We start from the raw sequence: 26,198 nt of genomic DNA on the forward strand, positions 1-26,198 counted from the left end.
AATGAACTTGTCCTTTACTGTTTTTATGTTTACTAAGGCATACTCTTGAAATATGTCCGATCTTTCCACAGGTGTAACAGGTTTCATCAATCATTGGTCAAACATTCGCTCTATGGTATATATTCCCACATCGGTAGCATTTCCCTTTCAGTGACTCATAATCTATTGTACGAAATTTCCTACCGGTACTTAAGACCCCTGTGTTGTATGATTTTGTTCTAGATCTGTGAATTTGTTCATTGGATGTAATATTATTTCTAGCATTAAATTTTACTTGATTTATGTCTAAGTTTCCACTCTTTTGACATATCAAAGTCTACGTATAAGTTGTAAAAGCATGTCTAACACAGATTTTCCACAAGCTTCGCAATTAAATTTACAATTCGTTGACAACCTTTTTTAGTTCTGTAGCAAAGTTTAGAATAGATTCTCCGTATTCAACTAATGAATGTGTGTTGTAAAGTCAAAATATTTTTTTTATGAGCTAGAAAGTTTTCAAACAAGGTCACAAGCTCCCCATACTCTTTATTCATAGGATTGTCTGGTGTACATAGGTCATATAGTTTCTGACGTAGAAGAGGTGTCAAGGCATGTAAAAGTTTTTAACTTAGGATCATTTATACCTTTTTAAGTCATAAAAACCTCCAGTCTTCTGGCAAAATTATAAAAGTTTTCCCTTTCATCGTAAGGAGTAAAGCTCAAATTTGAAGTAGGAAGGACTGAAATCGGTGTATTAGCTTGTAGATTTTCAGTGATGCAATCAATTTGATTGGAACAGAGCTATGTTGCATACTTGCGATATGAAGCATTTGGGCATCCATTAATCTCGCTTTTGTATCAATCAGCATGTTTTCAATACTTTCTCTGTAAGTCAGCTCATTTTCTAAGTCAGTTCTGTATAGAAGTCGTTCTTGTCTTGAATTAGGTCATACTTTGGTTTAATCTCAGCTAACAAACCAAGTCTAGTTTTGATTTCATTGATAGAAAATGTCCCTATGTCCACATACTTCATTACATTTCCAAGCTGAACCTGGACTGTTCTTCGCAATGATTTCAATTTCTTAAATTTATTTACATCTTCTGCTATTTTTTCTAAATCATCCATTATTCTGCTTGTCGCCATTTGTTAGATATTTTAATAATGTAACATTTAAATGGAGTAAGTCAATTTTACTTTATTTAATCACAATTCTATTATATAACTGAATCATCATTAAACAATAACAAATTAACAGAACAGATGTAAATTAACAATTATAGTATAAGCCAGTACATTTGGAATGGACACATCAAGTACACATTCTTGTCCCAGTTGAAGACTAGCTCAAATATTGGAAAATGTAATTATCTAACTTTTTGTTTCGATGTAATATGCAAATTAATACTAAGTATGGAACAATAATTTAACATGACATTTTCATTGTAAAATTTCACTTAAGTTTGTAGGCCTACTTACATAGCCTACATGTCACGTTTTTAAATGGGTGTTTTCTATATAAGGGCCGTTTAGCTCCTTAGTTCATGCAACAAGACAGCTTGCTACTCACAGGCATAATTTGTTTGTGAACTACGCCATTTACAGCTCTGTAGCTGAAAAGATTTTTTTAAATGGATGAATCACCCTACGCTTGCGAGATGGCATCAGTGATACTTTTATGAATACAAGAAACATATGCCAAACATTCATCACCAGTGAGGGTAAAGTGCTGAAATGGCTTAGAGCCGTTACACACACACCGACTTTTGTCGTGCCCCTGTACGACTTCGTGTTGTATGGGCTCACGACTGTTTTGAGTCGTAGCGGGACCAAGCAGGACAAGGCGTTATACAGCTGTCGCGTCGGTGTATACACACTAGTGCATCTCGGGACACGACTGCAGAGTGCCACGCTGGAAAATAACGTGTTTTTCATGTTTATTTTTTTGTTTTTTTGCCCCTAATAGTATCACTTTTCAATTCGTCAAACGATACACTTAACAGTCCTTTCATCCTTCTCTCAAGTAATAAAGGATCTGTTTGGATACTTCTTCTTCTACGTCGAAGTTTTCTCCTTAACGAAGGCGAAGGAGAACCTCTTCCTCCGGCGACATCCTCACAAATGAGTTGTCCCAAAGCCAGTAGAGTTCGCTGTTGTGTTTGCTGAGTCGTATACCGATACGACAACTGTCGTGAGGTAATACGACTTTGTTGTGAGGTAATACGACTTTGTCGTATGCCAGCACGACACGAACAGTCGTACTCACATGCGTCCAAGTCGGTGTGTGTGTACCGGCCCTTAGGTATTTGGAAACTGTCTACGATGAAGAACGCTCGGGCTGACCTTGACAGTGTTTTGGCTTTGAAATTAACAGGGGAGGTTGAGTGTCGTCATTCCATGAATTGTTGCTTATCATTTTTCCATTACTCACCAATGTCAGTTCCTTTTATTCAAGGCCGTAGCCAGGGGGGGTAGGGGGCCAAACCTCCCCCCCCCCCGAAATCCCGAAATTTAGTAGTAAAATTAACACTAGGTTTAAAAAGTGCAAGTTAAATTATAAAATAGAAACCACAACAGAGGATTATTATATTTTATGTTTTATTATGTTTGCAGTAGGCCTAACTATTCATATTTCATATAATGATTCTATTAATGAATCTGATCTATTTAAGGTAATGAAAATATGAAGGTTCAACAAAAATAATTTACTCAAATAAAACAGATTTATCATCCTCTAATATTTTACATATGTAACTATATCAACATTTTAGAAATAGCATGGAAATTGGTGTTTGAAAGTGCTTAAATCTCTTAACCACAGTCATGACCTGACCCAGTGGCGGTTCCAAGGGAGGCTATAGGGGCTAAAGAAAGTACCAAACTGTTTTTAGGATGATATAGTCATAGCCTACAGTATGGTTAGAAATTTGTGAATGCAATTGTGTTATATTTGTAAATGTCTACTTGCTTATGACAATATAAGTTAAATGGGAGTTTTTTTTATGATTGAAGACAGTTTTAGGCATTAAATTTTGCTTTAGAAAGTCACTAAACTAACTTTAAAAATGTTAAAAAAATTTCCGGGGATGGACCCCCAAGCCCCCCTTGACAAGGTCCTAGAACTGCCACTAACCTGACCCCCCCCCTCCGAAAGTTTGTCCTAGCTAAGGCCTTGCTTTTATCAAATTTGGTGAAAAACATATATTAGTTTAGTTAGCAAATAAAGTTACTGTTGTGTTTTTTCTTATGATTTTATTTACGCTCAGAGCTGCTCTGACTCTGACTGCTGCTCTGCTCGACGAGTAATATCACACCCTTTTCCTTTGAATTTAAAATAAGCAAAAAGGTGGTGGTGAGAAAAAGTTTAGGACAAGGTTTATGGTTTTGAAAGAGGGCAATAAACCTTTTTGACAGTGAAAAAGCGTTACAAAAAGTTCCTAAAATAAGTAGACTCCCTTAAAACAGCATCATTAAAAATAATTGATGCCTAATGATTCATGTGTACAGAAAGTGATGTAACCCTAAAAATGAACTTTGTTGACATTATTGACGAGTTTGCTAAAAAATGTAGGAAAACCAGTCATTTAAGGTGTTGACTGGAGTTTGAAATGTTTACAATTACATTTTATAAGTAAAAACATTTTTCTTTTCAAACGTTTTTACAACTAAACCTATTTTACTTTTAAAAACGTGCCTTAAAAAATATAAATGTGTATGTAAGTCAAAGTTAAACTTGTTATTGTATTTTTAATTGATGGTTTATGTTTTTACTTCAATATGCACCCACATAGTTATTAATGTTAACAAACAAAAGTAAACACAATATAACGGCCTTATTGTTGTTATATTGCATATGCTCGTGCAACTCGTAAAACACCTATGAATAATATTATGATTCAAATCAATGTCGGCAGCGAGGGGGGGGCCACAACTACCTCTTGATTAGAGTTTTGAGCTCCAATATCATTGATACCTAGTTCATCTACTACCGTACTGCAACTATTTAGTATTATTTCTCCGCACCACATCATAGGACGCTAGGCCCTAGACCAGAACTGTTTTACACTCCTACTACTGTACAGGGTTGCGGCACTATCACATGGATAAAATCTATTGGTAACTGGTGGGATTCGACCACTAGATCAGTTCACTCCCCTATACTTAGTATAATAATATTTACACATGCAACTCTTCCAAGTTTAATTGCTTTCAATCAAAAGACTGATTGGCAAAAATGCTTCTTGTTTTTAAATCTGAGGATCGATCAATATGATTTTAAACTTGGTTGCCATGATTTGTTACTGGGTATTACTTTAGTTAAGTTGTATACAGGGTGTCCATAGAAAACGTTTCAGGATTTTGGGAAATGAATCCTCATACTAAAAGGAAGAAAAACGTTTACGCGAAGGTATGTCCGAAAATGAATATTTACCCAGTTATCCGCCATTTTGTTTTTTATACAAAAATATTTTGATCTGTGAAGTTTTTCATTCGATGACTATGAAATTTGGTAACCATGTTAACATTTTAACCAAATTTCATAATCATCAAATGAAAAACTTCACATATAAAAATATTTTTTTATAAAAAACAAAATGGCGGGTAACTGAGTAAATATGCATTTTCGGACATTCCTTCACATGAACCCTTTTCTTCATTTTAGTATGAGGATTCATTTCCTTAAGTCCTAAAACGTTTTTTTGGACACCCTGTATAGGGATGTGTCGAATCCGAATCTTGAATCCAACGAATCCTAAGAAAAGATTTTTTCTTTTAGAATAGAATTATAAGGCATACACTATACTGTGACATTGCCTAGCCATAGAGGTTATTGACGTCGTAATATACAGTACTGTGACATTGACTAACCATAGAGGTTATTGACGTCTTAATATACAGTACTGTGACATTGCCTAACCATAGCGGTTATTTACGTCATACATAATATACAGTAGTGTGACATTGACTAACCATAGAGGTTATTGACGTCTTAATATACAGTACTGTGACATTGCCTAACCATAGAGGTTAATAGTGTCGTAACACACAGTACTGTGACATTGCCTAACCATAGAGGTTATTGACGTCTTATTATACAGTACTGTGACATTGCCTAACCATAGAGGTTATTGACGTCTTAATATTATTTTCATTTCATTCATTTCAATATACAGTACTGTGACATTGCCTAACCATAGAGGTTATTGATGTCTTTATATACAGTACTGTGACATTGACTAACCATAGATGTTATTGACGTCGTAATATACAGTACTGTGACATTGTCATTTTATGAACAGAGTACTCTATCGATCAACGAATTTCAAATTAACAAGTCTACTTACATCAACCATAAATAACCAATAATGAATCATATCCCTTAAAGTTCTCTTATATAAACAAAACTATTGGGGAAGATTTATTAGATTCAATTTTATTGGTATTGATTGGAATACTGTTATAAAAATAATTTTTAGATTGTTGGTTATAGCCAAAGAAGAGCAAATACAATAATATATTTTGTTCAATGAACAGAACTCACGTGAACCCAAGATCAGTCAGTTTTCCTCAGATATTCTTCATTTGTAAGATGTGGTTTATGTTTTATCAAAAATATGTTTTCAGGACGCAATGGTAGACCACCAAGGAAGAAAAACAAGAAAAATCATCAAACGGTAATCATTAGATGTATAGTATTTATTATAACTTTGAGCATGAGCTGAGAGTTTTATAATAGCTGGGAATGCTGAGACCTGGTCTGCAGTAAATATATAACTTACTGGTAACAATTTACATTCTACAGTGACATTCACTGTAGAAAGCATGTTCAATTTATTTCGTTAGAATTTGTCTAGTTTTTTTTTCAATCTTTACAAGCAATCAATTTAGTAAAACCTATTGTAACGAAAAATAATTATGGACAAGCTTACCTTGAATGATTTTGATAGTTGAAAATTAGCTAATGCTATATTTTGACTGTCTATTCAAATAATCCAGTTTTAAAATGTCTAACTTTTTGGTGACGTATCATAATTTTTTGTAGACCACACTCACCACGTTTTGCTGTGTTATATCAAAGACTTGGCAAGTAGGATGACAAACACACTACTGTCCTAGATATTAAATATTACAAATCACAGACCCGCAACGGTATTAGATTCAAGGTACTGCTTCCTCAAAGCTAGAAAAATTATTTTTTGAGCTGGACATGGTTGAAAGTCACTCACCACCATCAACAACCCCTCTTTAGAATAGTTAGACAAGTGATAGAAGGTTAGATCTGTATTTAAAATTAAAGCAAAGCTTTATAAAATCAGGTTTGGGTAAACAGTTCTAGTCAGTAGTTTCAGTTGCAAAAATTATTCCAAATACTATTAATGGTTTATAGGAACAAACTGGTCCAGTTCCAAACCTGACTATGAGCACTGCCTCGGGCCAAATAGTTAACAGATCTCAACCTCCTCATACGGCTCGGAAAACGACAACTCCAGCTCCGGTGGTCCCTGTCACGCCCCAGCCTGACTCTGGTGAGTATGTTATTCAACAACATAACAAGGAGATTTATGTAATGAGTTTTGTATTATGATTGTGGTCAAGTATTTAATTTGATGTCCATTCAGATATGTTGCGTCATGAGTTTTAGACATTGTAGCTCAGAAATAACATAAATTTATTTATTTTTTTTTATAACGATAATTTTCCTTGGATACACCATTGGCTTACTTTATTATGAGGCTGAAACAAAATAACATCATATTTGCCCTCGACTCAGCTATGCAACATCTTTTAAAAGGCTAAAATTAGTATTGCCAGCTATTCATTGCTTTAACTCGCATGAACCTCATACTGCATTACTAATGTTGCAGCCAAGAAGCCGCCCGTGGTAGCGAGTCACTCGTTGCCGGCACAGCCTGCGCGACCGACGCCCCTGGCCACAGCTGCTCCCATCGCAGCCAAGAGGCCGTCAACCAATCAGGTGATCACACCGACCACCATGCCGGCCAACCCGCCCACACTGGATCTTCAAGGTAAGGCCCCTTCTTTTACCAGTCTGTGGCGTTTTTTTTTTTTTTTTATTGGGAGAAGAAGCCAGATCGGATGTATCAACTGGAAGTGTAGAACAAATTTGTTGTCATGTGCAGGTGCAATATTAGATGTTAAGTCGGAGTTGGTAGAGCAGCCCGCCACTACTGTCGTGCCAGAGCCTGTTGAGATGGTCAAGAAAGAGCCACTTGAATCGACACTGGCTGTTCTACCTTCTGTGTTCGACCCCTTGCCAGAAAGTCCTAAGGAAGAAAAGCCCATCCTGCCCATGCAGGTTCTTCCTCATCCAAACGATGGTTAGTTTTTTATCCTTCCTACAAACTGATTTTCTATTAGTTTTACAATTCATCTAGTCCTACTTTTAGAGGAAACAAAGGGAGCACATTTTATAAAAGTTTAACAAACATACAAAAATTGAGATTTGAGGATCTTCAAGATCATTGTACATAATGTACATAGCTTTCTTGTATACTGTTTTATATTTTGTGATAGTCTAGGTGCTAGATAATAATGTGTAAATAATACGATGGAAAGATTTTATATGTGGAGAACTCCACAATTGAGTGAATCCATAATTTTAGTCGAGGTTTGTTTGTTATATGATAGCAGTATTACGAGTTATTTCTTTGGAGTATAATCTACTTACTTCAAGGTTATAAATTCGCTCTTAACTATACGTCGTGCAATATGAGAAAGTGCAATCAATGAAGCTTTAAGATTTATTATTTAAAAGTTTGGAAAGAAAATATGAGCTAAATTTAAATGCAATATCTTAAGCTTTCCTAAAGCTTTAACATTACTGTAATATGTTGTTTGTGTTATTAGAAATTTATAAAGTTTTAGGAAGTAATAATAATTGTATCATTGCTGTGGGGGAGTTTTTGGTTGGATAATGTATGTACAAAAGAAATTTATTGTCTCTCAAGTGTAGGTAGAACAATGCACCTTTATGCACATAGTGTTGAGGAAAAATATTATTGTATGCAGAATAATTTGTAACTTATTGTTTCCCAATTCAACATAATCTCTTTTCCATTTCTTAAGATTATTTTACTTAAACTTTGTATTGGGTCCATAAACTGTTAAATGCCATTTTGTTACTAAAACATGCAACGTAACCTTTTTAAGCATATTTTCCATACCGGTCAAAGTATTGTTCACTGTTTAAGGACAAAAAATGTCTCTGCATGTACAATGGTTTTATAAAAATATGTATGTAGGCTATCTAAAAAATGTGTATCTCAAATTTATAACTGTGCCATTGTAAAAAAATGTTCTCATTTGTTTTTTTTTTTCTCTTTGTCATGTAGTTAAAGAATATTATTGATTGACAATTTATGAAGTTCCTGTTCAACTTGCTAATCATTTAAAAATTATTGTTTGTTTAATTATGCTGTGCATAAAAGTTCAATGTTTCCCTAGGTTATGAACAGTAGCCTACAGTAACTAAGACTTACATCACTTATTGTTTACAAAGTGTGAGTAAATCATCAATAAAATAAAATAGCTTATTCCCTATATGGGAAATTTGCTTAAACAAGCTAAAATTGTCTTTGAACTCTATAGAAAATGTGCATGATCTCACAAACATTATAATGTGGCTTGTTGAAGTAAGCTGTGTTAAACTCACTATTACAAGTTTGTTAAGAGATGTATTGTGTTTTGTTTACATTGGGAAAACTGAGGACGAAGCTCAGAATTAGCAACAATATAGTTCAAGAATTTATTTATTTGCTGCAAACGATATATTATTTATATAGAATAAATTGATATTTCGTCGATGAAAAAATAAAAACCATTAAAAAGTTATATCTACGGATTGAATTATATACTTTACACTTTTGTAGATTTTCTTACCGGTATTTAAGTTGTATATCATGAGAATTAGGAACGGTTGCCATTAAAAATATCAAATGATTAGTAACAATTTTTAAAACTAAAATTAAGCCTTAATTTGAAAATAGGTTATTCAAAAACGGTGGTCAATTTCATTTTTTTTCACATTTGAATTCTTGCCATGACACTAGGGGCTCTCTCATACTTCTATCAATCAGTTTTTTATATAACAAATTGAATTTTAATACCCCCGCCACAGCAAACCTGCAGACTATGCGAATTTCCATCAACCTAATTGCATTTAGGCCTACTCTAAAATATCTCCTTAAAAATATTACATTTATTCCCTATTTAAATAGCATTGGTTTAATGAGTACTTAAGCTTGCTGCAACAGGGAGGGTAAAAATGGTTTTGTGTGTGTGAAATGTTAATATGTAGTTTAGTATGAAATAAATAAATTTTCCAAAATTGATAAAAATATATTCATAAACAAGCAAACTGCAACAGTTTACTTATTCTCCATAAGAATAACATAGGAATTTATAATTTAAAATTTGTTGGAATTTTATCTGTAACCATTAGGCGCATAAAAACGTTTCAATATACTAAATTTTTTTTTAAGCTCTAAAAAATGGTTTGGAAATAAATTGTAACATTTTATGCTTTTAGGGTAAAAAATGGGAAAACTACATTTTTACCCCATAAAACCCCCATAAACCCCTGTTCCCATAGTCCGATCATGCTGGTTTGCGAACTCGTTTGAATAAGTGTAGGTTTAGGCCTACACATTATACCATTCATCAAAATCGGATAATTTTTGTTTTGAGTTATCGTGCTAACGGCCACATATATTTGAATTTGAACAGATGGTGTTTTTGGGCTCTATGGACCTCAAAATGAAAAAGTAAATCTGTCCCGGGTCCAGGTCTTACCATGAGTACTACGGTATTAGCTTATTCCCTATGTGGGAAATTCGCTAAAAATCAAATCAAAATTAAATATTAGCAATATTAGTACTTTTAGTCATTCAAAAGCAATGGTTCTAAAACTAAGACTAAACCTATTGTATAGTTACAATTTATTTACAATCATCACGTTCCATCAACAATTTTCTGAAAAGGCGAGATATAATTGTCAAGCAGTATAACAATATGTGATAAGTCCATTCAATACAATTAAAAAATCCCACCTTCACTATTTATAATTTATATATTGCTAGGAAAAATACCAAACATGAAACAAATAAAGACCAAAATTTTTACTCTTAACCTTTTTTTCAAAATAAGTAATTGGTGTATATTTTGAAAATTGTTAACGAAAGGAGTTGTATGATTTATGTTACATCACAATATTGTATGCACCTTGTTTCTGTGTAAATCAGTAAATAATTCTATTATGTTTTTTTCGTATGGATGAAGAATGGAGTACTAATATAATTTTTTTACTAATCAAATTCCATACTTATGTATACGTCAGAAAACTAAACTTTAGATTAAGCAAAACTACATCATGTTTAGCTTTCTTCTTTTTTCTTTTTTCAGAGTACAATATTGTTTTAATAATTTAATAATAAATTGTTTTTTATAATATTATTGTAGTATTTATTATCCTAGCTTTTTAAGACATAAACTGTAGTCCTTGAATCAAAATTGTAATTCTTGCTCATTTACTGTAGCTAATTGAGACACTTCCAAAAAACAATGTTAATAAAATATAATATTCATTTGTATTTAAAGTGTTGTTTTTATGGGATATTTGCAATAATAAAACAGTTCAAACATGTCAATTTCTTTAATTAGTTGGAATATTTAGTTGGAATATTAGTTGGGCTTTATCAAAAACCTTAAATTTATCGCCATTGCTTTTTACAACAAATGTTTTTATTTATTATGAATTATTCAATACTTTAAAAAGTAAGTTTATCATTATGTTTAAGGGAGAACTTCCTACTAGTTAAATCTTTTGTAGCATAATTTAATTAATATAAAATTAGCATTTAACTTTGTGCAAATAAAGAAAATTAAAATAAAAATACATTGATATTAACCGAGAAATATTGATTGACTATATTCTGGGATGAATTTTCATTATATGACATGATTTATAAAAGTAAATAACTAGGTGTGCTTTTTATTTCGTTTCTACTGGTAAATGTAACTGTAGTAGAATGAGCTACACATATAAAGTTGTCAAGGGATTATTATATTGAGCTTCACATATTATATTGACTTAGGTTAATTAAAACTCAATAAATACAAGGTTTTTTGTACACATTTACCATGGAGTTTCTATCACAAGCTTATTTTTTTATAATAATGTACATTCTATTATCCAATTACGGTATATGAACTAAGTTTTTTCTGTCTATTTAATCAAATTATAAAGTATAAACAATTTAAAAAAAGTTTAAGGATGATATTTTCTTACTTAAATATCATTTAGATATTTATTTGGCAACCAACCCTAAAAATAAGCTTTTTTGCTGTAACTTTTCAAAGATTCACTGACATTTTGTTACAGGCATGTTTAAATTTAAAAAAGAAAAATCATAAATAAAATAATTGTTGGTTGTGTGGACGTAATTTAATAATAGAGAACATGTTTTAGAAAAGATTGTTAAACTAAAATGCTGTGCAAAATAAGTTCTAACTCAAACAGTTTTAAGTCTGTTGATTGGTATGTGGTTTTTATTTTGCTTAAATGTCTGTGAATGATTCAAAATGGGTCGGAGATAGATCATTAATGTTGCCTCGGTGGGATCAAAATGCAGCTAAAAAGAAATTGTCATAAAGTAGTAAAAAAGTGACTAGATTGTATGATGCAGTAAAAGTAAATTGGTAAACTTTATAATGAGCCAAACAACACTAAAATCAATAGAAAACGCTAAGAAAAACTGAGTTACGCTCAAGTATAACTTAAGAAGCAATATCAAGTGGCCATATGATACCTTGATCTGTATTAAATGTCAAGGTCTCTTTTCCTAGCTTCAAGACCACAATTACTTTTGACCTCCTGTAAGCATATGACAGTTGACAGCTTATTAATGTATTGTTTTTAAAGTTGAACCCCTAGATTTCATTTTGAGGAAAGTGTGTTTGTAAAGCCCAAGAAAGATGCCATCTTATCTGGCTGCTTTCCCTTCTGACAGAGCCTTGATTGCAGCTTCCAGTGCCTCTATGAAACCTCTAGACACTTCAAATTATGCCTCTTGCCTTTCTTTAGATCAGCTGGTAGATCACACATCACACATTTGTCTATTAGTTCTCAACCCACAATGTCTGAATTATTGTGATGTCTGAATTATTATTAGCACAATCTTTCTAGCAGAGGGTTTCCAAAGAGGAACTTGAATATTTTTTAGACCGATGCAGGTCTAATTTGTGATCTTCAATTTCTTACTTCTAGACTGGTTAAGGTTTTGAATCAGATCATCAGAGTTGAAATAACTACTGGAAATAAAATTATAAATGTTACTGGCTATATTGTCTCTACTCTGGTCTCATGAAACCCCTCAGGGGATGTTGACAAGATCAGTTTTGTAGATAAGCCAAAACTCTTGGAAGTAGGCAAACTTCATCTCATGCTTTTTTCCTTCAATGATGTGAATCCACCTCAGTTTGTCTTTTTCATTCCTTCGTGGAAGTGGAAATCATTGCACCAGAGAAATTTGTATCCCAGTTGCAATACAAAAAATGGTAAACAATTATAGATCTTAAAATCATAAATATAAGGAAAAATACATAATAATTTCAGTTTTTGATGCATTATTAAGATTTACGATTGGGAAAACAAATTAACAGTGTAAATAAACCTCTTACGGATTCATCAATGATTTTGTTCATTATTAAATCATCAAGGTAAGTTGAAACTAATTTTTATTTACATCACTCATTTAGTAGAAGTGCACACTGTTTAATTTTCATGCATTCAAAATTAATCATTACATTTTTATTCGGGAATCTCTGTTTGAAGTTAGAAACAAATTAAGAAGATACCATTACACAAGCAAAATTGGTGATATTCATGGCCTCTAATGCAAGGCCGCAGCAAAACTAGTAAAGTGGTAAAATTTCTAGCATACTGGAACAGGTGTTGTACTAATTCATAATCAAACATCTGAGCAATGTTTATGTTTACGCAATAGGCGGACGTTTCCACGCACCTCTCAGTATTAGGTACACATCAATCTTGTACTAGAGGAGGCTATGCTATATTACAATTTCCACACAATTAAAGTCAAGTCTCGGTCAAATTCCTGTGTCGTGTGAGGCTCAAATTCTCAGTCATATAAATCAATGAATACAAAACTTATAAGAAGCGCAATGCCTTTGTTAAAATTCAGTCTGGGAATATTTGAATTTTGGATAGTTCCCACGGCAGTTGTAAGGTATACTATCCCGAGCGCACGGCCAAATCAGCTGACTGAGTTAGAGAGAGTGAGACAAAGAATCGGCTTAGTGAGAGAGAAAGATAGAGTAGCATAGCCGCCACGCGAGCGTACCTAGTGGCAGCTCATTTCGGCAGTAAAATTCCAATCTGACTATTCTACATTAGAATTTAGCTTCGTAAAGGGTATGTATTCATTGTATAAATACAGATAAAATCTTAGAATCTTATCTCATTGCTTTTATAATTACCAGTAGTTCAATCGCCTGCAATGTGTAGGTTCTTAACCCATTAAGGAAGGAATTAATGCGCTGCCTGCAGTACCCTCAGTCAGCAATTAATTTTACCAAATTTGTTACTCTAATTTTTATAGAAAGAAAACCTTAAGTAATAAAATAATAATTCTGTTGCTATGTTGTTCACAATAAAATTATCTACAAAAAAAGTGGTAGGCCTAATTGGATAGTCAAAGTATAAAAGTATAAAAATAATATGTTAAAAACAATTTTTAAAAGTAAACTTTATTTACAAATTCTAAGATCAATCCAGACACCAAAATGACACTAATATCATAAAGTTCAATTGATTCCCTAAGTAGAGTAAAGTTGTTTTAAGTAATGACATAGAAAATACATTTTTTTCTTACCTTACTGCAGCTCATTTTGGGTACTTTTAGAGCACCAAGCAGCTTAGCAGTTAGAGTAGGCCTAGAATTTCCCTCAATGTCTGAAGATAAACCAACATACTCAATCCAATCATCACTAATTTGAAAATCAAAATTTGCTTCATTACCTTACTTTTTACTTAACTTTTCAGTAAATCGATGTACTGTTTTAATGATTTTGCCATCCTCACTGACATCACTACACTATCAAGTTCATCATCACTGTTAAGGAAACAATCAAATTCAGAAGTACGCAAATTTTCTACTCGTAATCATCTATAATTACTTCACACAATAAAAACAACAAAGTTAACTATAAGGTTATACAGCTGTCGAGCAAAACAATCACAAATCTAAGGCTGAAAACAAACCACAGCTTGGATACAATCAGGTTAGCCAACATCTAAAACTGAAAAAATATGTGGTTGTGTTGTGAATAAGACCTGAGAAGTCCCGCTAACACTTAACACTATCTGTCAGATGTTTTCGGAACTAAGAAAACAGAACCAGAACGTTGTCAAATATAGACAACGTAACCAGCAAGTGAGTCGGCGAGAATGGGTTTAAACCTTAAAAACCTTGTGTAGGACTTAACCTGTAGCTTTTTCAACTTGGGTTTTTGTAGTTAAATTAACAGAGAGGCTTGATTAAATTGTTAACAATTAACCTCCTATTTAACACTTTTGACAATATTTTATTTATAAGGGGTTTGTGACATTACAATTTAAGTATTTGTTCACAAAGAGTTCATGAAGAAAGTGTTAGCTCTCATGACAGATTCTTTAATTATCCGCTGTAGTGACATTACAATTTAAGTATTTGTTCACAAAGAGTTCATGAAGAAAGTGTTAGCTCTCATGACAGATTCTTTAATTATCCGCTGTAAATACTAGATATAGTCAGGATATTGTTCAGTTTGAGCCTGACCCGAAGTATACTACATTTATAATGATACAGAATTCCAAAATTTCTGGTAAAGTAGTTTTTGAGTGGCCACTAGGAATGTTATCTTAAAAATTACTCCTATTTCTTATAAAACAAATAAAAACAAAATAGCCATCCCATGTAATGTAATGTACCACGGAATGTTTTATATTTTATACAGACTCTGTATAACCTGAATGAAGGGGCTACAGAATGATACAGAATTATTTACTACCAAGTAGAATTTTAACATGAGGCACTGTGAGAGACCCATTCATCTTTATTTCCTTTGATTATAAAACTGGCTACCTACTGTTATACCATATCAACGATAAGATAACAATATCTCAGTACACATAATTATTAAACTAAATTAAACAATTGATGAATCCCAATTGGGGATTTCTAAATCTGCATTTGATGATATGACTAATACGCTAACTAGGTTAGAAAAGATCTTATATACAGTGTAGGCCTACTGTGTAAATGTGCTCTCTTTTCTTAGTCCTTGTATTTTGTTGTTTATGGTGTTACATTCCTGTCGATAGTCAGTTGTGACTGATTGTGAGAGTTTAATGGCCATGTATGTGACAGGCATGGTAAACAATTCCGTGCCAGTGACTAACAACTCATTGCCGGTGCCAGCGCCAGTGCCAGTACTTGTACCCGCACCGATGCCAGTCACTGACATGAACAAAAACTCTACTCCTACCACCAACAACTTCGCTGCTGCTTTCAATCCAAAGGTGTGAACTGAATATGAAATTGATAAATTCTCTTGTTCAGTCTTGCCTTTTGACAATCCTTAAGTGATTGAGAAATTCAAGCACTAGGTGAAGAGTAATTTTTGTTAAGGTATGTTTTTTCATGTTTTTAAAACTTACAAGCATCTGTACGTTTGGAAAATCATTAAAATTGTTGTAAAATAGTGTCTCAAATTTTACTTTAGTTTAATGGAATGAATTTTTACAAAGATTTAAAAATGTAGTTTTAGTTACCAAATAAATTAGTTTGGTTATTATTCACCTGTGTTAGTTTTACTAGTCACCGATTTGGTTGTTTAAACTGATTAGATTAATAATTATACTGCCTAACAACAGGTCAAAGTTAGTAACAAGACCAGGGGCTGGACCGTTTCCTTACAAAAACCGTTAAAATATGCCAATGGCATAGATAAACGCCAAGATATAATTCACAGTAATTGAATGGCCCATTTAATTAATTTTAAAATGCTACTTGATTTACTGTATCAGTTAATTTCAAATTTGAAATGTTAAGTTGTCATAATCAGTTAACTGAGTGTGTATTACTAAAATTAAAAATTTTGGATGTAGAAATATAGCAATCTAAAAAAAAACACTTTTTATTTTACAGCATTAACGTTCAGTAATAATTAAGTATCTAACATTAGTATAATTTAACCTTAGATTTAAGAGTAATTTATTTTATAAAAAATACTTGAGAGCTGAGACACTGATTTAGTGTAATGATCGTTTCAGACGGAGCCTAACGTCAAGAACGCCAGTTCATGGTCGTCACTGGCGCAGTCTCCGACCACCAATGCAGTACCAGGCGCACCAGCTGCTGCTGTTGGACCCAAGGCCTTAGCTGACCAGTTTCAAGCATTTAAAAAACAGGCTAAGGAAAAAATGCTAAAGGTATTGTAGTGATGTCTTAATTGTGCATAACTAATAAAACCGTCATAATAATTTTGTGGATAGCTAAAGCAACACAATAAAAATGATGAAACATTTGAGTTTTTTTTTTTTAGAATAACAGGACAAATAAAAGCACAACAACTAACTTATAATGGAAATAAAGTCGAACTTGATTGATTCAAAATCAATGTAACCACAATGATTCTAACAAAAATTTTACAGTAGGCCCTCTCTTAACCGACCCTAATGGGTCGAACCTAGGTCGGGTAACTCAAAAGGTCTCGGTTGAAACGGGCAATCCCTAAAAACATAACAAAATGAAGTCATTTGGTTGGAATTATATAAACATTATTTTGAAGTCGTACCTGCATTATTCATAAAATAAACTACACATTTCCTTTTTTTTCGTATTGATCGAAAAGTCACAAATAAACCCAAAACATGCTTAGGCCTAAGTCAAATGCTTGTAGTGAAATAAATTATAGTTGTAGTCAAAATTCAATAATAATTCTTATTTTAATAACTTTGGTACTGTAATATTAATTGATGCTTTCCAAATCTATCGTAATACAGTACTGAGCTTTAAATTAAAGATACTAGCAATAATTTTGTTACAAGACAGTATGTTAATTTATACATTTATGGAGGATAATCTGAGGGAACTTTAACTCTACTTTTATGTTGTGATTGTATTTTACAGCAAAGAGCCTTGATAGAACAGCAGGAGATGAGGAGGCAACAGAAAGAACAAGCGGAGAGGGAACGGCTCAGGCTGGAGAACGAGAGACGGAGGGAGAAAGAAGAAGAGGAGGCTCTGGAAAAAGCGAGGTAAGTGGACTTTGGAACTTACCTCTACTATACTATAATTTTACCTGAGTTCAGAATGTTTGTATCCAGATAATGCATTAATGTTTTGCTTAATGTCTATTAAGCACTCATTATACAATTTAACTTCATGAATTGCCACACTCATAAAGTAAAAACCGAATCATTCAGTCAAAATATGAATCCACCTATAAAAAGCATACAATTACACAAAGGAGGGTCGAGAGGACGATGGGCTCAACCAGTAATGAATGTCTATCTCCCACAAGACCTGAACTGCTTGTTGATGTGCGATTGGACTTCTTTATTGCTATGAGAATTGCCCCGTTTGACTTAATTTCTCACAAGAGTCACAAGAACGATAAAAATAACGATTAACAGTCTTTTCCTGTTCGAACACAAATGTAAGATTGACTTAATAACAAATGTAATTTCCCAATTGTCTTATTCATGGGGCCTAAGTGATGGTAAAGCGATTGGTGTTGCAGGAAAACTGCGGCAGAAGCGGCTAGAGTAGAGGAGGTGAAGGTTGTGGTGCCGGAGAAGACTGGCAGTCCAGGCGGGGCTGTAGACAAATCTGCGGCGGAGAGAGAGAGACAGCGACTACGAGAGCAGGAGCGGCGGCGACGCGAGGCTGTGAGTATAGAACATTTATCAATTACTTATTTACAGGGTGTCCACTGACCGGGAAATCCAGGAATTATGCGTGAATTTTGTATTTAACCGGGAATTTTTTGCCGCGACCACGGGAAACAACGATGGCGTTCCCGTGACCGCGGAGGACGACGATAACGTTCCCGAGACCGCGGGAGACGACGATGACGTTCCCGTGACCGTGGGAGACGACGATGACGTTTCCATGACCGCGGGAGATGACGACGACGTTTCCGTAACCGCAGGAGACGATGATGACGTTTCCGTGACCGCGGGAGACGACGATGAAGTTTCCGTGACCACGGGAGACAACGATGATATTTCCGTGACTGCGGGAGACGACGATGACGTTTTTGTGACCGCGGGAGACGACGATGACGCTTTTGTGACCGCGGGAGACGACGATGACGTTTTCGTGACCGCGGGAGACGACGATGATGTCCAAAAATATTGCTTGAAATGATGACTGCGGGAAATTATTTGAATTAAGCTACGATCGAGGAAGATTATGATAACTTTACTGTGATCGCGGGAGACAATTATAATGTTTCCGTTACCACTGAACAATATCAGGATTTTTTCACGGCCACGGAAGACAGTGGTGATGTTTCTGTTATTGAGTGAGATATTCAGGATTTTTCAGTCATCGCAGAAAACGATGATGGTGTCTCTACGACTGTGTTAGATGATTACAATATAACCTCGAGTTTGGCTTCACCAAAATTTGCAAATTGGCACTTTTCTAGAAGGATTTTTTATATTTTTTTGTAATATCTTCATTTACCTTTAACGTGGTATTTATTTAATGGAAATGTGCTTAGAAGGGTTTAAAACATAAATTGGCTACTTCCAATTTTTGTAATTTCTGCATTATTATTTCTCTTTTCCGCTTGGAAAACAACCCATTACTCCAAAATTATACAATATGAAAGTACATAAAGCCAGGGGTTGGTGTAGTAATCCTTAAGAAAATTTGGTAAAATAGAAATTATCAGTATTAAGAATCTATTTTTCAGGTGTCTGTACAGAGGTTCGATAAATTTTGGTATCGACATATCACTATTTTTAGGAAGTTATTAATAAATTGCAGGTTTAAGGATTAGTTTTTAATTTTTGGATTATTTAATCAGTAATAAGTTATATAAAAATTGAATACTTGTGTCAGGCAATATTACAGCAATCATATTTTTTCCCCCTTAACTGAGAATGCTCTTTCCGATAACTAAAACAGCGAGCCGTGTTAGAGCGCTAAAACAGCATTGCGGGATTTGGCGCAAAACACGTTGGAAATTTTAGTATGAAAAGTACGACCAGAGATTTTTTTTTACTTATGAATTACTCATGAATTTTTTCTGGTTGGCCTGGTGGACACCCTTGTTAATGAACTAGAGGGAAAAAGACAAGTTTTGTATTTAACTATTTATGTTGCATTAATAACTAGAAATATATTGTAGAGGGATTATTATAGATGTTTTCCATCTCCGGAGGTTTCTTGATTAGTGAAAGTTTTCACGACATTTGGGATCTGGAATCTAATCCTGCCCTCAGGTGAAAAAGTACCATCTTATTGAGCCCCCATCTTGTGCAGGCATGTTCAGTGCACTGTATTTAGCTACCCTCAAGTTGTCCTAATTGTTATTTTTTTTTGTTTTCTTCTTTTCTCGTTATGACAACTCCAACTATACAAATTATCTGTGTGATTTTCATAGGTGATTGTCTAGTGTTGGCTGGGCTTGTGTGCTAATCTTGTAGAAACTATGAGAATACTTGTATAAATCGTAATGGAAAATGGCCTGCAATAATATCTCAAAGAGACTTGTTAGTGTAAGAAAATGGTGTTCAAGTACATAGCGTGGTGATTTTCCTGAAATTTTTTTATCTTCCTATAATTTTTGTGTGTTAATGTATCCACCCAATAACCAGAGAGCGAGTAGAATTAACTAGTAATGTCATCCTCTTATTTCAGATGGCGAGCCAAATAGACATGAACATGCAGAGTGACTTAATGGCTGCGTTTGAGGAGTCCCTGTAATATGGAGCTTAAGTGGACATAGTGTTGTTTGTATTTAGAGAACTTTTGCCTTTGTATTTTTCTGTAAATATAATGATCGACATTTGTGATGGAATCGAATTTATATTTTGTTTTAACTGTGGAACACTTAAAATCTATTATGTATCAATTATAATAGTTATAAAAACTCGTGTTTGGTCATTCAACAATGCTGGTAGTTTTCAAATGAGGCCTAACAGTAGTGTTAAAGTGCTCAAGTCAAGACACCGAGATGCGGAGATCCCTACCATGCAGAAGCAAGTGAAACTTTCATTTTATACATCATGTGTATATTTCATACGTATCGGTTTTTATTTGTTGATATTTTTTGTGATTTATAATGTAACATATTGTTCTAATAAAATTACTTTACAATTTTGTAAAAATTGTTACATAGATCATGTTGAATTCAGATTAAAATCAATAGCGGCATTTCCTATTAAAATGGATAAACAAAAATTAAATGTTATCGCTTAAGTAGGACTTGTGCAATAATAAATAAGTTGTAATATTATGTACTGCTCACTAAAACTATGAACTTTTATAGTACTGTGTTTTGATTTAGACTAAAGAGAAATTCTCGGGACAAATTATTGCTTTAGTTTCACAAATTGTGTGTTTCACTCGAGTTAATTTCACTTTTTTGACATATTTTTATGCACAATATTGCTATTAATGGTAAGTTTGTTTATGGATGTAAATATACATTTAGACTAACATTGATCATTTTCGTTTCAAATAAAATCAGTGTTAAAAATATCATTGTCAATGGCCAATGGATTATTTTGCGTGGTACGGACAAATCATAAATAATGTATCATAGTAATATTTAATGGGTGTCCATTACAACTGTGTATAAATAATAAATATCTGTATTATAAGACTTAGAACTTTTAATTTGTTTGTATCGATAGGGGCTGTAAATTTTAATACAATACAAATTGTTAATAATTATATAGAGTTTTGACTAAAATTAGTTGCTATTGTAAACACAATTTTGTTGATACATAATTTAACCTTTACAATTGTCATTTAGCGAAAGTAAGTCAAATTCTTGTAGAGTGTTTATTTAAGTATTTATTTTATTTTTGTATAAATTTTATGTTGCTATTTTCAGTGGTAAGTGCCATTGATTGGTGTACTTAAAATGTACACTTGCAATACAGAAGTTTTTATTTGTTTATTGATTTATAAATCACTGTAAGAGGTTGTATTATGATATAAAATATGGATTCATGTTTTCAAAAAATAACAAGTGAATTTTGACTCTTGATTTTTTATGAACCATTCCCATATTTTTACACTTTGGTCCTCTATATTATTCTTCTAGTGTTCATGTAAATCTCTCATAATATTAATGACATATAGTTATTTTAATGGAGTTAGTCATAAATTATCAAATATTTAGAAACAATTTGTGACCAAATTTAATTATTAGAGGTTTTATACATCCTTTTAACCAACCAAGTTTCTTTGTAAGCTTACATTCCCTACATTGATTCACATACGTTGTGAAATTAGAATGAGGGAATCCAATCTAAAAAGTTAATGTTTCATATACGGCTAATTTTTTATTTACAATTTCAAAAATTGTTTTTACATTGAATAGGTATTTGTGTTGTCAAACATTAAATGTAAAGTTTACTTTTAAAATAAGGTCTTTGAGAGCGTACTCGCTAGTCCAAAAAGTTGTTATCATCCTCCCCCTCCACCCAACTTCCTTCTACTGTAGCATTCCCTATGTTGCGTTACCTCAATAATACCTCGAATTTCAGCCATGTCTTTTCTGACTGATTTCAGCACTAATAAAATTCATTTATTTGAAAAGTAAATCATGTTGTTTTATTCAGTTGGCCTTCAAAATTGTTAGAATATTGGTGGTTTTTAGCGAGTTTCCTCTTTAGGGAAGAAGCTAATACTGTAGGAGGGTGGCACGGTAAGACAGAAATTAGACCCAGGACCAATTTACTTTAGCATTAAAATTTCCCCGAGGATAAAAACACTATTCATTAGGTTTTATACAGGGTGAGTTTTAATTGTCCCCCCCCCAACTTTTTTCTACATTTTTTCAAATATCAATCCCAGACCACTTCCAAACATTGTTGGGTAGGATTTACTTTATTTTGACAAGGTGGTCATTTCCGGTCGCCATCTTGGATGCAAAATATTTTTTCAAATGTAAAGGTGGGGCTGTGACCCATTATTTCGAACTAGATTTTTACCCTGATTACAATGCCACAAACCGTTTTTAAAAATCTCGATCCATTCCAAAGTTATGAGGGTTTTTTATAACTTTATTTTTAGCCCAGTTTAACATTGTGCATTTACAAACTAAGACCATAATCTCAAAATAGTGCTAGATAAAGATAAATATACACCACCAGTCATTTTTGACCTATTTTTACTTGGTTATGACGGATGTATTTTTTTCAGCCGCCATCTTGGATCCGCCATTTTGAAATGTGATAAATTATTTTAAATATGAAGGGGGTGTTGTGACCCATCATTTCGAATAACTTTTTTAAGCTGAACTCAATGCCGCAATCCATTTTTTTGTTATCAAGTTTTCTTTATGAGTTAATGCTATTTTTTTTGTAAAAAATGTCAATATTTCAAAATCAAAATATGAAAATGAAAAACAGATTGTGGAATTGAGTTCAGCTTAAAAAAGTAATTCGAAATGATGGGTCACAACACCCCCTTCATATTTAAAATAATTTATCACATTTCAAAATGGCGGATCCAAGATGGCGGCTGAAAAAAATACATCCGTCATAACCAAGTAAAAATAGGTCAAAAATGACTGGTGGTGTATATTTATCTTTATCTAGCACTATTTTGAGATTATGGTCTTAGTTTGTAAATGCACAATGTTAAACTGGGCTAAAAATAAAGTTATAAAAAACCCTCATAACTTTGGAATGGATCGAGATTTTTAAAAACGGTTTGTGGCATTGTAATCAGGGTAATAATCTAGTTCGAAATAATGGGTCACAGCCCCACCTTTACATTTGAAAAAAATATTTTGCATCCAAGATGGCGGCCGGAAATGACCACCTTGTCAAAATGAAGTACTTCTTATCCAACAATGTTTGGAAGTGGTCTGGGATTGATATTTAAAAAAAATGTAGAAAAAAGTTGGGGGGGGGACAATTAAAACTCACCCTGTACGTCTTTATACGTCCGTCAACAAGATAACCAAACAGTTTTGGTCAGATTTGATGAAATTGGGCATAAATGTTTAGGTCTGGATAAAATTGAATAAATTCGTGAAACCAGCAAGATCAGGTCTTGGGAACAGGGTACTGTATTATACAAGTAGACTCCTCATCCCATTGTAAATTTTGAAGCTTGTTTTCGTGTCTAGTTCATGTACGTCCACACTGATCACTGGGGTAGACGAAATGTTGTCTATTTTATAGGGTTATTTTCATGATTTGTGTTTTACTATTTGGTTATATAACTGGGAGACCAGTAATTATTTATGATTATATCATTTTATTTGGTTAAATGAGGTTTTAAATTACTGATATAACAAGAAACAAACTGTAAACAAAACACGACCTCTATAGTTGGACGTACAGAACTAACAATAAAATTGGCTTCAGCTGTTCCATAAAGCCCCGTTTCCTTTAAACATTTTGTCCCAACAATGTTGGCACGCCGTTTCCATTCCAAGCAGTTTGCACAGTATCCAACCACCCCTCCTCACTGCGAGCATCGTCTTTGCCCTCTACAATAGTCCATCAGTGCACCCTGCATCAATGAAGAGTGAAGAGGCCACTGCTGCTTTTGTTGTAAAGACTAGTGTGGTAGTGTGGTGCATATTACCAATTAATTAATTTAAAACTTGCAAAGTGACCGGGATGGTAGATTAGAAGTTATTTTACTAAAAGGGCCGTTGAAAGTGCCTACAACTCCCTTATGAGGTATTTAAGGCTTCGTGCTGGATTTCAAAATTTTGTACGAATATCGGCAAGTAATTTTGAAGAGTTATTTAACTTGGTGGCTCCTCTAATCACAAAACATACACCATAAACAAAAAAACATGGTGTATAACCTGTCTTGGTGCTGCGGTTGTGCTGGAATTACTCACAGGAAGCAAGTGTGCATGAGAACATTTTAGATTACATAGGTACATTGCATGTTATTAACATTAACATGTATTTGCATATTATACATTACACTTATGTTATTTGACTTGTTTTGAGCAGAATATTTTTAATGGAAACTGGGCTTAAGGTGTCAACTAATAAATATTTCAACTTAGTGTTCAAATATTTACCCTTAAAACATTAAAACTAAGGTCTAGAGCTTAAAAGAACATACAAAATTTATTTGGTATATTGAAACGTTGTAAAATTAAAGGTTACAGAAAACGCTCCAAAAAGTGTTATTAGAGAGAAAATTCAAATTTTCATACAGTCGGGTGACAAAGTGGGCTTTCTTCTTCTTGCACTGATTATAGCACGCAAAGTAGCTAATTGCTGCATTTACTAACTTTTGCCGCACTCCAGTTTTTTCAACCAAACAACACAAAACAGTGTGCTTTTATTAGGTACCTAATACTGTATGCTTGAAAATAAGTTGGTAAGTAAACAATGCTGTTATGAGATACTTTTCAATTCTAAGAACTGTACTGAAACCTGAAACGGCTACTAAAAAACTGACGTAGGTAAATTATATTTAACATTTTAAGTTGCTGGTCACAACTAACTACAAGTGCCTAAGCACAGACAATATAATACTTTCTGTGGCCTAAGGTTGCCGTTTACGTGATAAGATTTTGACCCGACGCATAAAAGGAATTCCTCTGGCGTCAATACACAGACCGACCATATGATTAATTTTCTGCATTAAATATAACTAGTGTAGTGTACCTGTTGCTCGAATTCGAGCAATTGCGAAGCATTACAGGCAACTCAAAGATTATAGAAATACTCACGATCTATATAACAGTTAGATATAATCAAAATCTTTTGTAAATATCTTATCTTTTTTCAAATAGCTGATCTTGTTTTTTTAGTGTTTTTAGTGTAAGAAAAAAACTGTTTTTTCCTACAGTCACCCGACAAAGTTGGCTTCCTTGTACTGTTTATAGTACAGAAAGCTGCTAATTGCTGCATATTTATACTTTGCCGTACGGTTTATACTTTGCCGTACGGTTTATACTCTGCCGCACATCAAGATTCCAACGAAACAACACAAAACAGCGTGGTTCCATTATGCACGTAATCCGTGTACGCTTGGAAATAGGTTGGCAACACTTAAAGATAATTATACTATGAGCAGCTGATTGACTATTATAACTACGATTTAACCTGTCATTTCGTGTTTATAGTTTCGGTATTTCTGAACTTTCTGGACTTTTCTTTTAAACGTTTTTAAAACCTTCCTACGATCTTAATAAACAAGAAAATACCTTTTAAGCATTTCTTTTAGGCGCGGAAACCACTTCAAATTACAAAAACATACGGAACTATATTCTCAAAACGCGGAGCACATTTCTTGCCGAGGAAAAATAGCGGAGTGATATGGACCGCGGGTACTACTTTCTCTAGGGCACCATTTGTGTTGCCAGCTGAACCTAAAAACGTGTTGCATAGTGTTTGAAAGACTAATTATTTATATGCTTTATAGTGACTGTAGGAAAAATATAATGTGTAACACGAGTGAAAAAGGCCTTTGCTGCACTCGAGATCATTCCACACTCGCCTGCGGCTCGTGCGTAAACATTGCTCTCGTGTGCAGCAAAGTGCCACTTTCACCACTAGTTACACAAATAACTATTTCATTTCTTCTACTTGGTTGTGTTCTATGACTTTTTCTATGTTTCCTTTGTTTGCAAATCTGTTATTTCAATGATTGCTCAAGAAATGTAGCACAGTGTTAATACAGTTTTATTTTTAGCCTATCTCAAATTGTCCAGGATTTCTCGCTCTTTTCCATTGTAATAATTACACCAACCCAAGTTTTGTCTACAGATGCAATATGCCAAAGAATATCACCTACGTACAATCTCCAAGAAGTGGTAAAAAAGGCAGAAACCAACCCATACAATAGATAAGTTAACTCCTTAAGAAAAAATTTTAAAAGTTACTGTGATATTAGGATTTTCCACTGATTTGGTAATAGAACATTATATTGCAAAACATGACACGATGCAGAATAAAATCAAT

General features: G+C 33.5%; 1 protein-coding gene across 6 annotated transcripts in view; it reads left to right on the top strand.

Moving 5' to 3' along the window:
- The window catches only part of LOC128992460 (bromodomain-containing protein 3-like), an 86,305-nt gene extending 64,454 nt beyond the window's left edge, over positions 1–21,851 (top strand). For all 6 annotated transcript variants that reach the window (XM_054416037.1, XM_054416038.1, XM_054416039.1 and 3 more), the window contains 9 exons: positions 5,603–5,652; positions 6,366–6,504; positions 6,844–7,005; positions 7,120–7,317; positions 15,427–15,578; positions 16,332–16,490; positions 17,191–17,318; positions 17,804–17,951; positions 19,936–21,851. In XM_054416037.1, the coding sequence (XP_054272012.1) occupies positions 5,603–5,652; positions 6,366–6,504; positions 6,844–7,005; positions 7,120–7,317; positions 15,427–15,578; positions 16,332–16,490; positions 17,191–17,318; positions 17,804–17,951; positions 19,936–20,001 (1,202 nt within the window). In that variant the 3' untranslated portion in view covers positions 20,002–21,851. The remainder of the gene's footprint in view (positions 1–5,602; positions 5,653–6,365; positions 6,505–6,843; positions 7,006–7,119; positions 7,318–15,426; positions 15,579–16,331; positions 16,491–17,190; positions 17,319–17,803; positions 17,952–19,935) is intronic.
- Positions 21,852–26,198: the final 4,347 nt, after the last annotated feature.

The sequence above is a fragment of the Macrosteles quadrilineatus genome, unplaced genomic scaffold (assembly GCF_028750875.1).
Source record: "Macrosteles quadrilineatus isolate MER2022 unplaced genomic scaffold, UCM_ALF_1.0 Scaffold_4__1_contigs__length_99947679, whole genome shotgun sequence".
NCBI classification, from domain to species: domain Eukaryota; kingdom Metazoa; phylum Arthropoda; class Insecta; order Hemiptera; family Cicadellidae; genus Macrosteles; species Macrosteles quadrilineatus.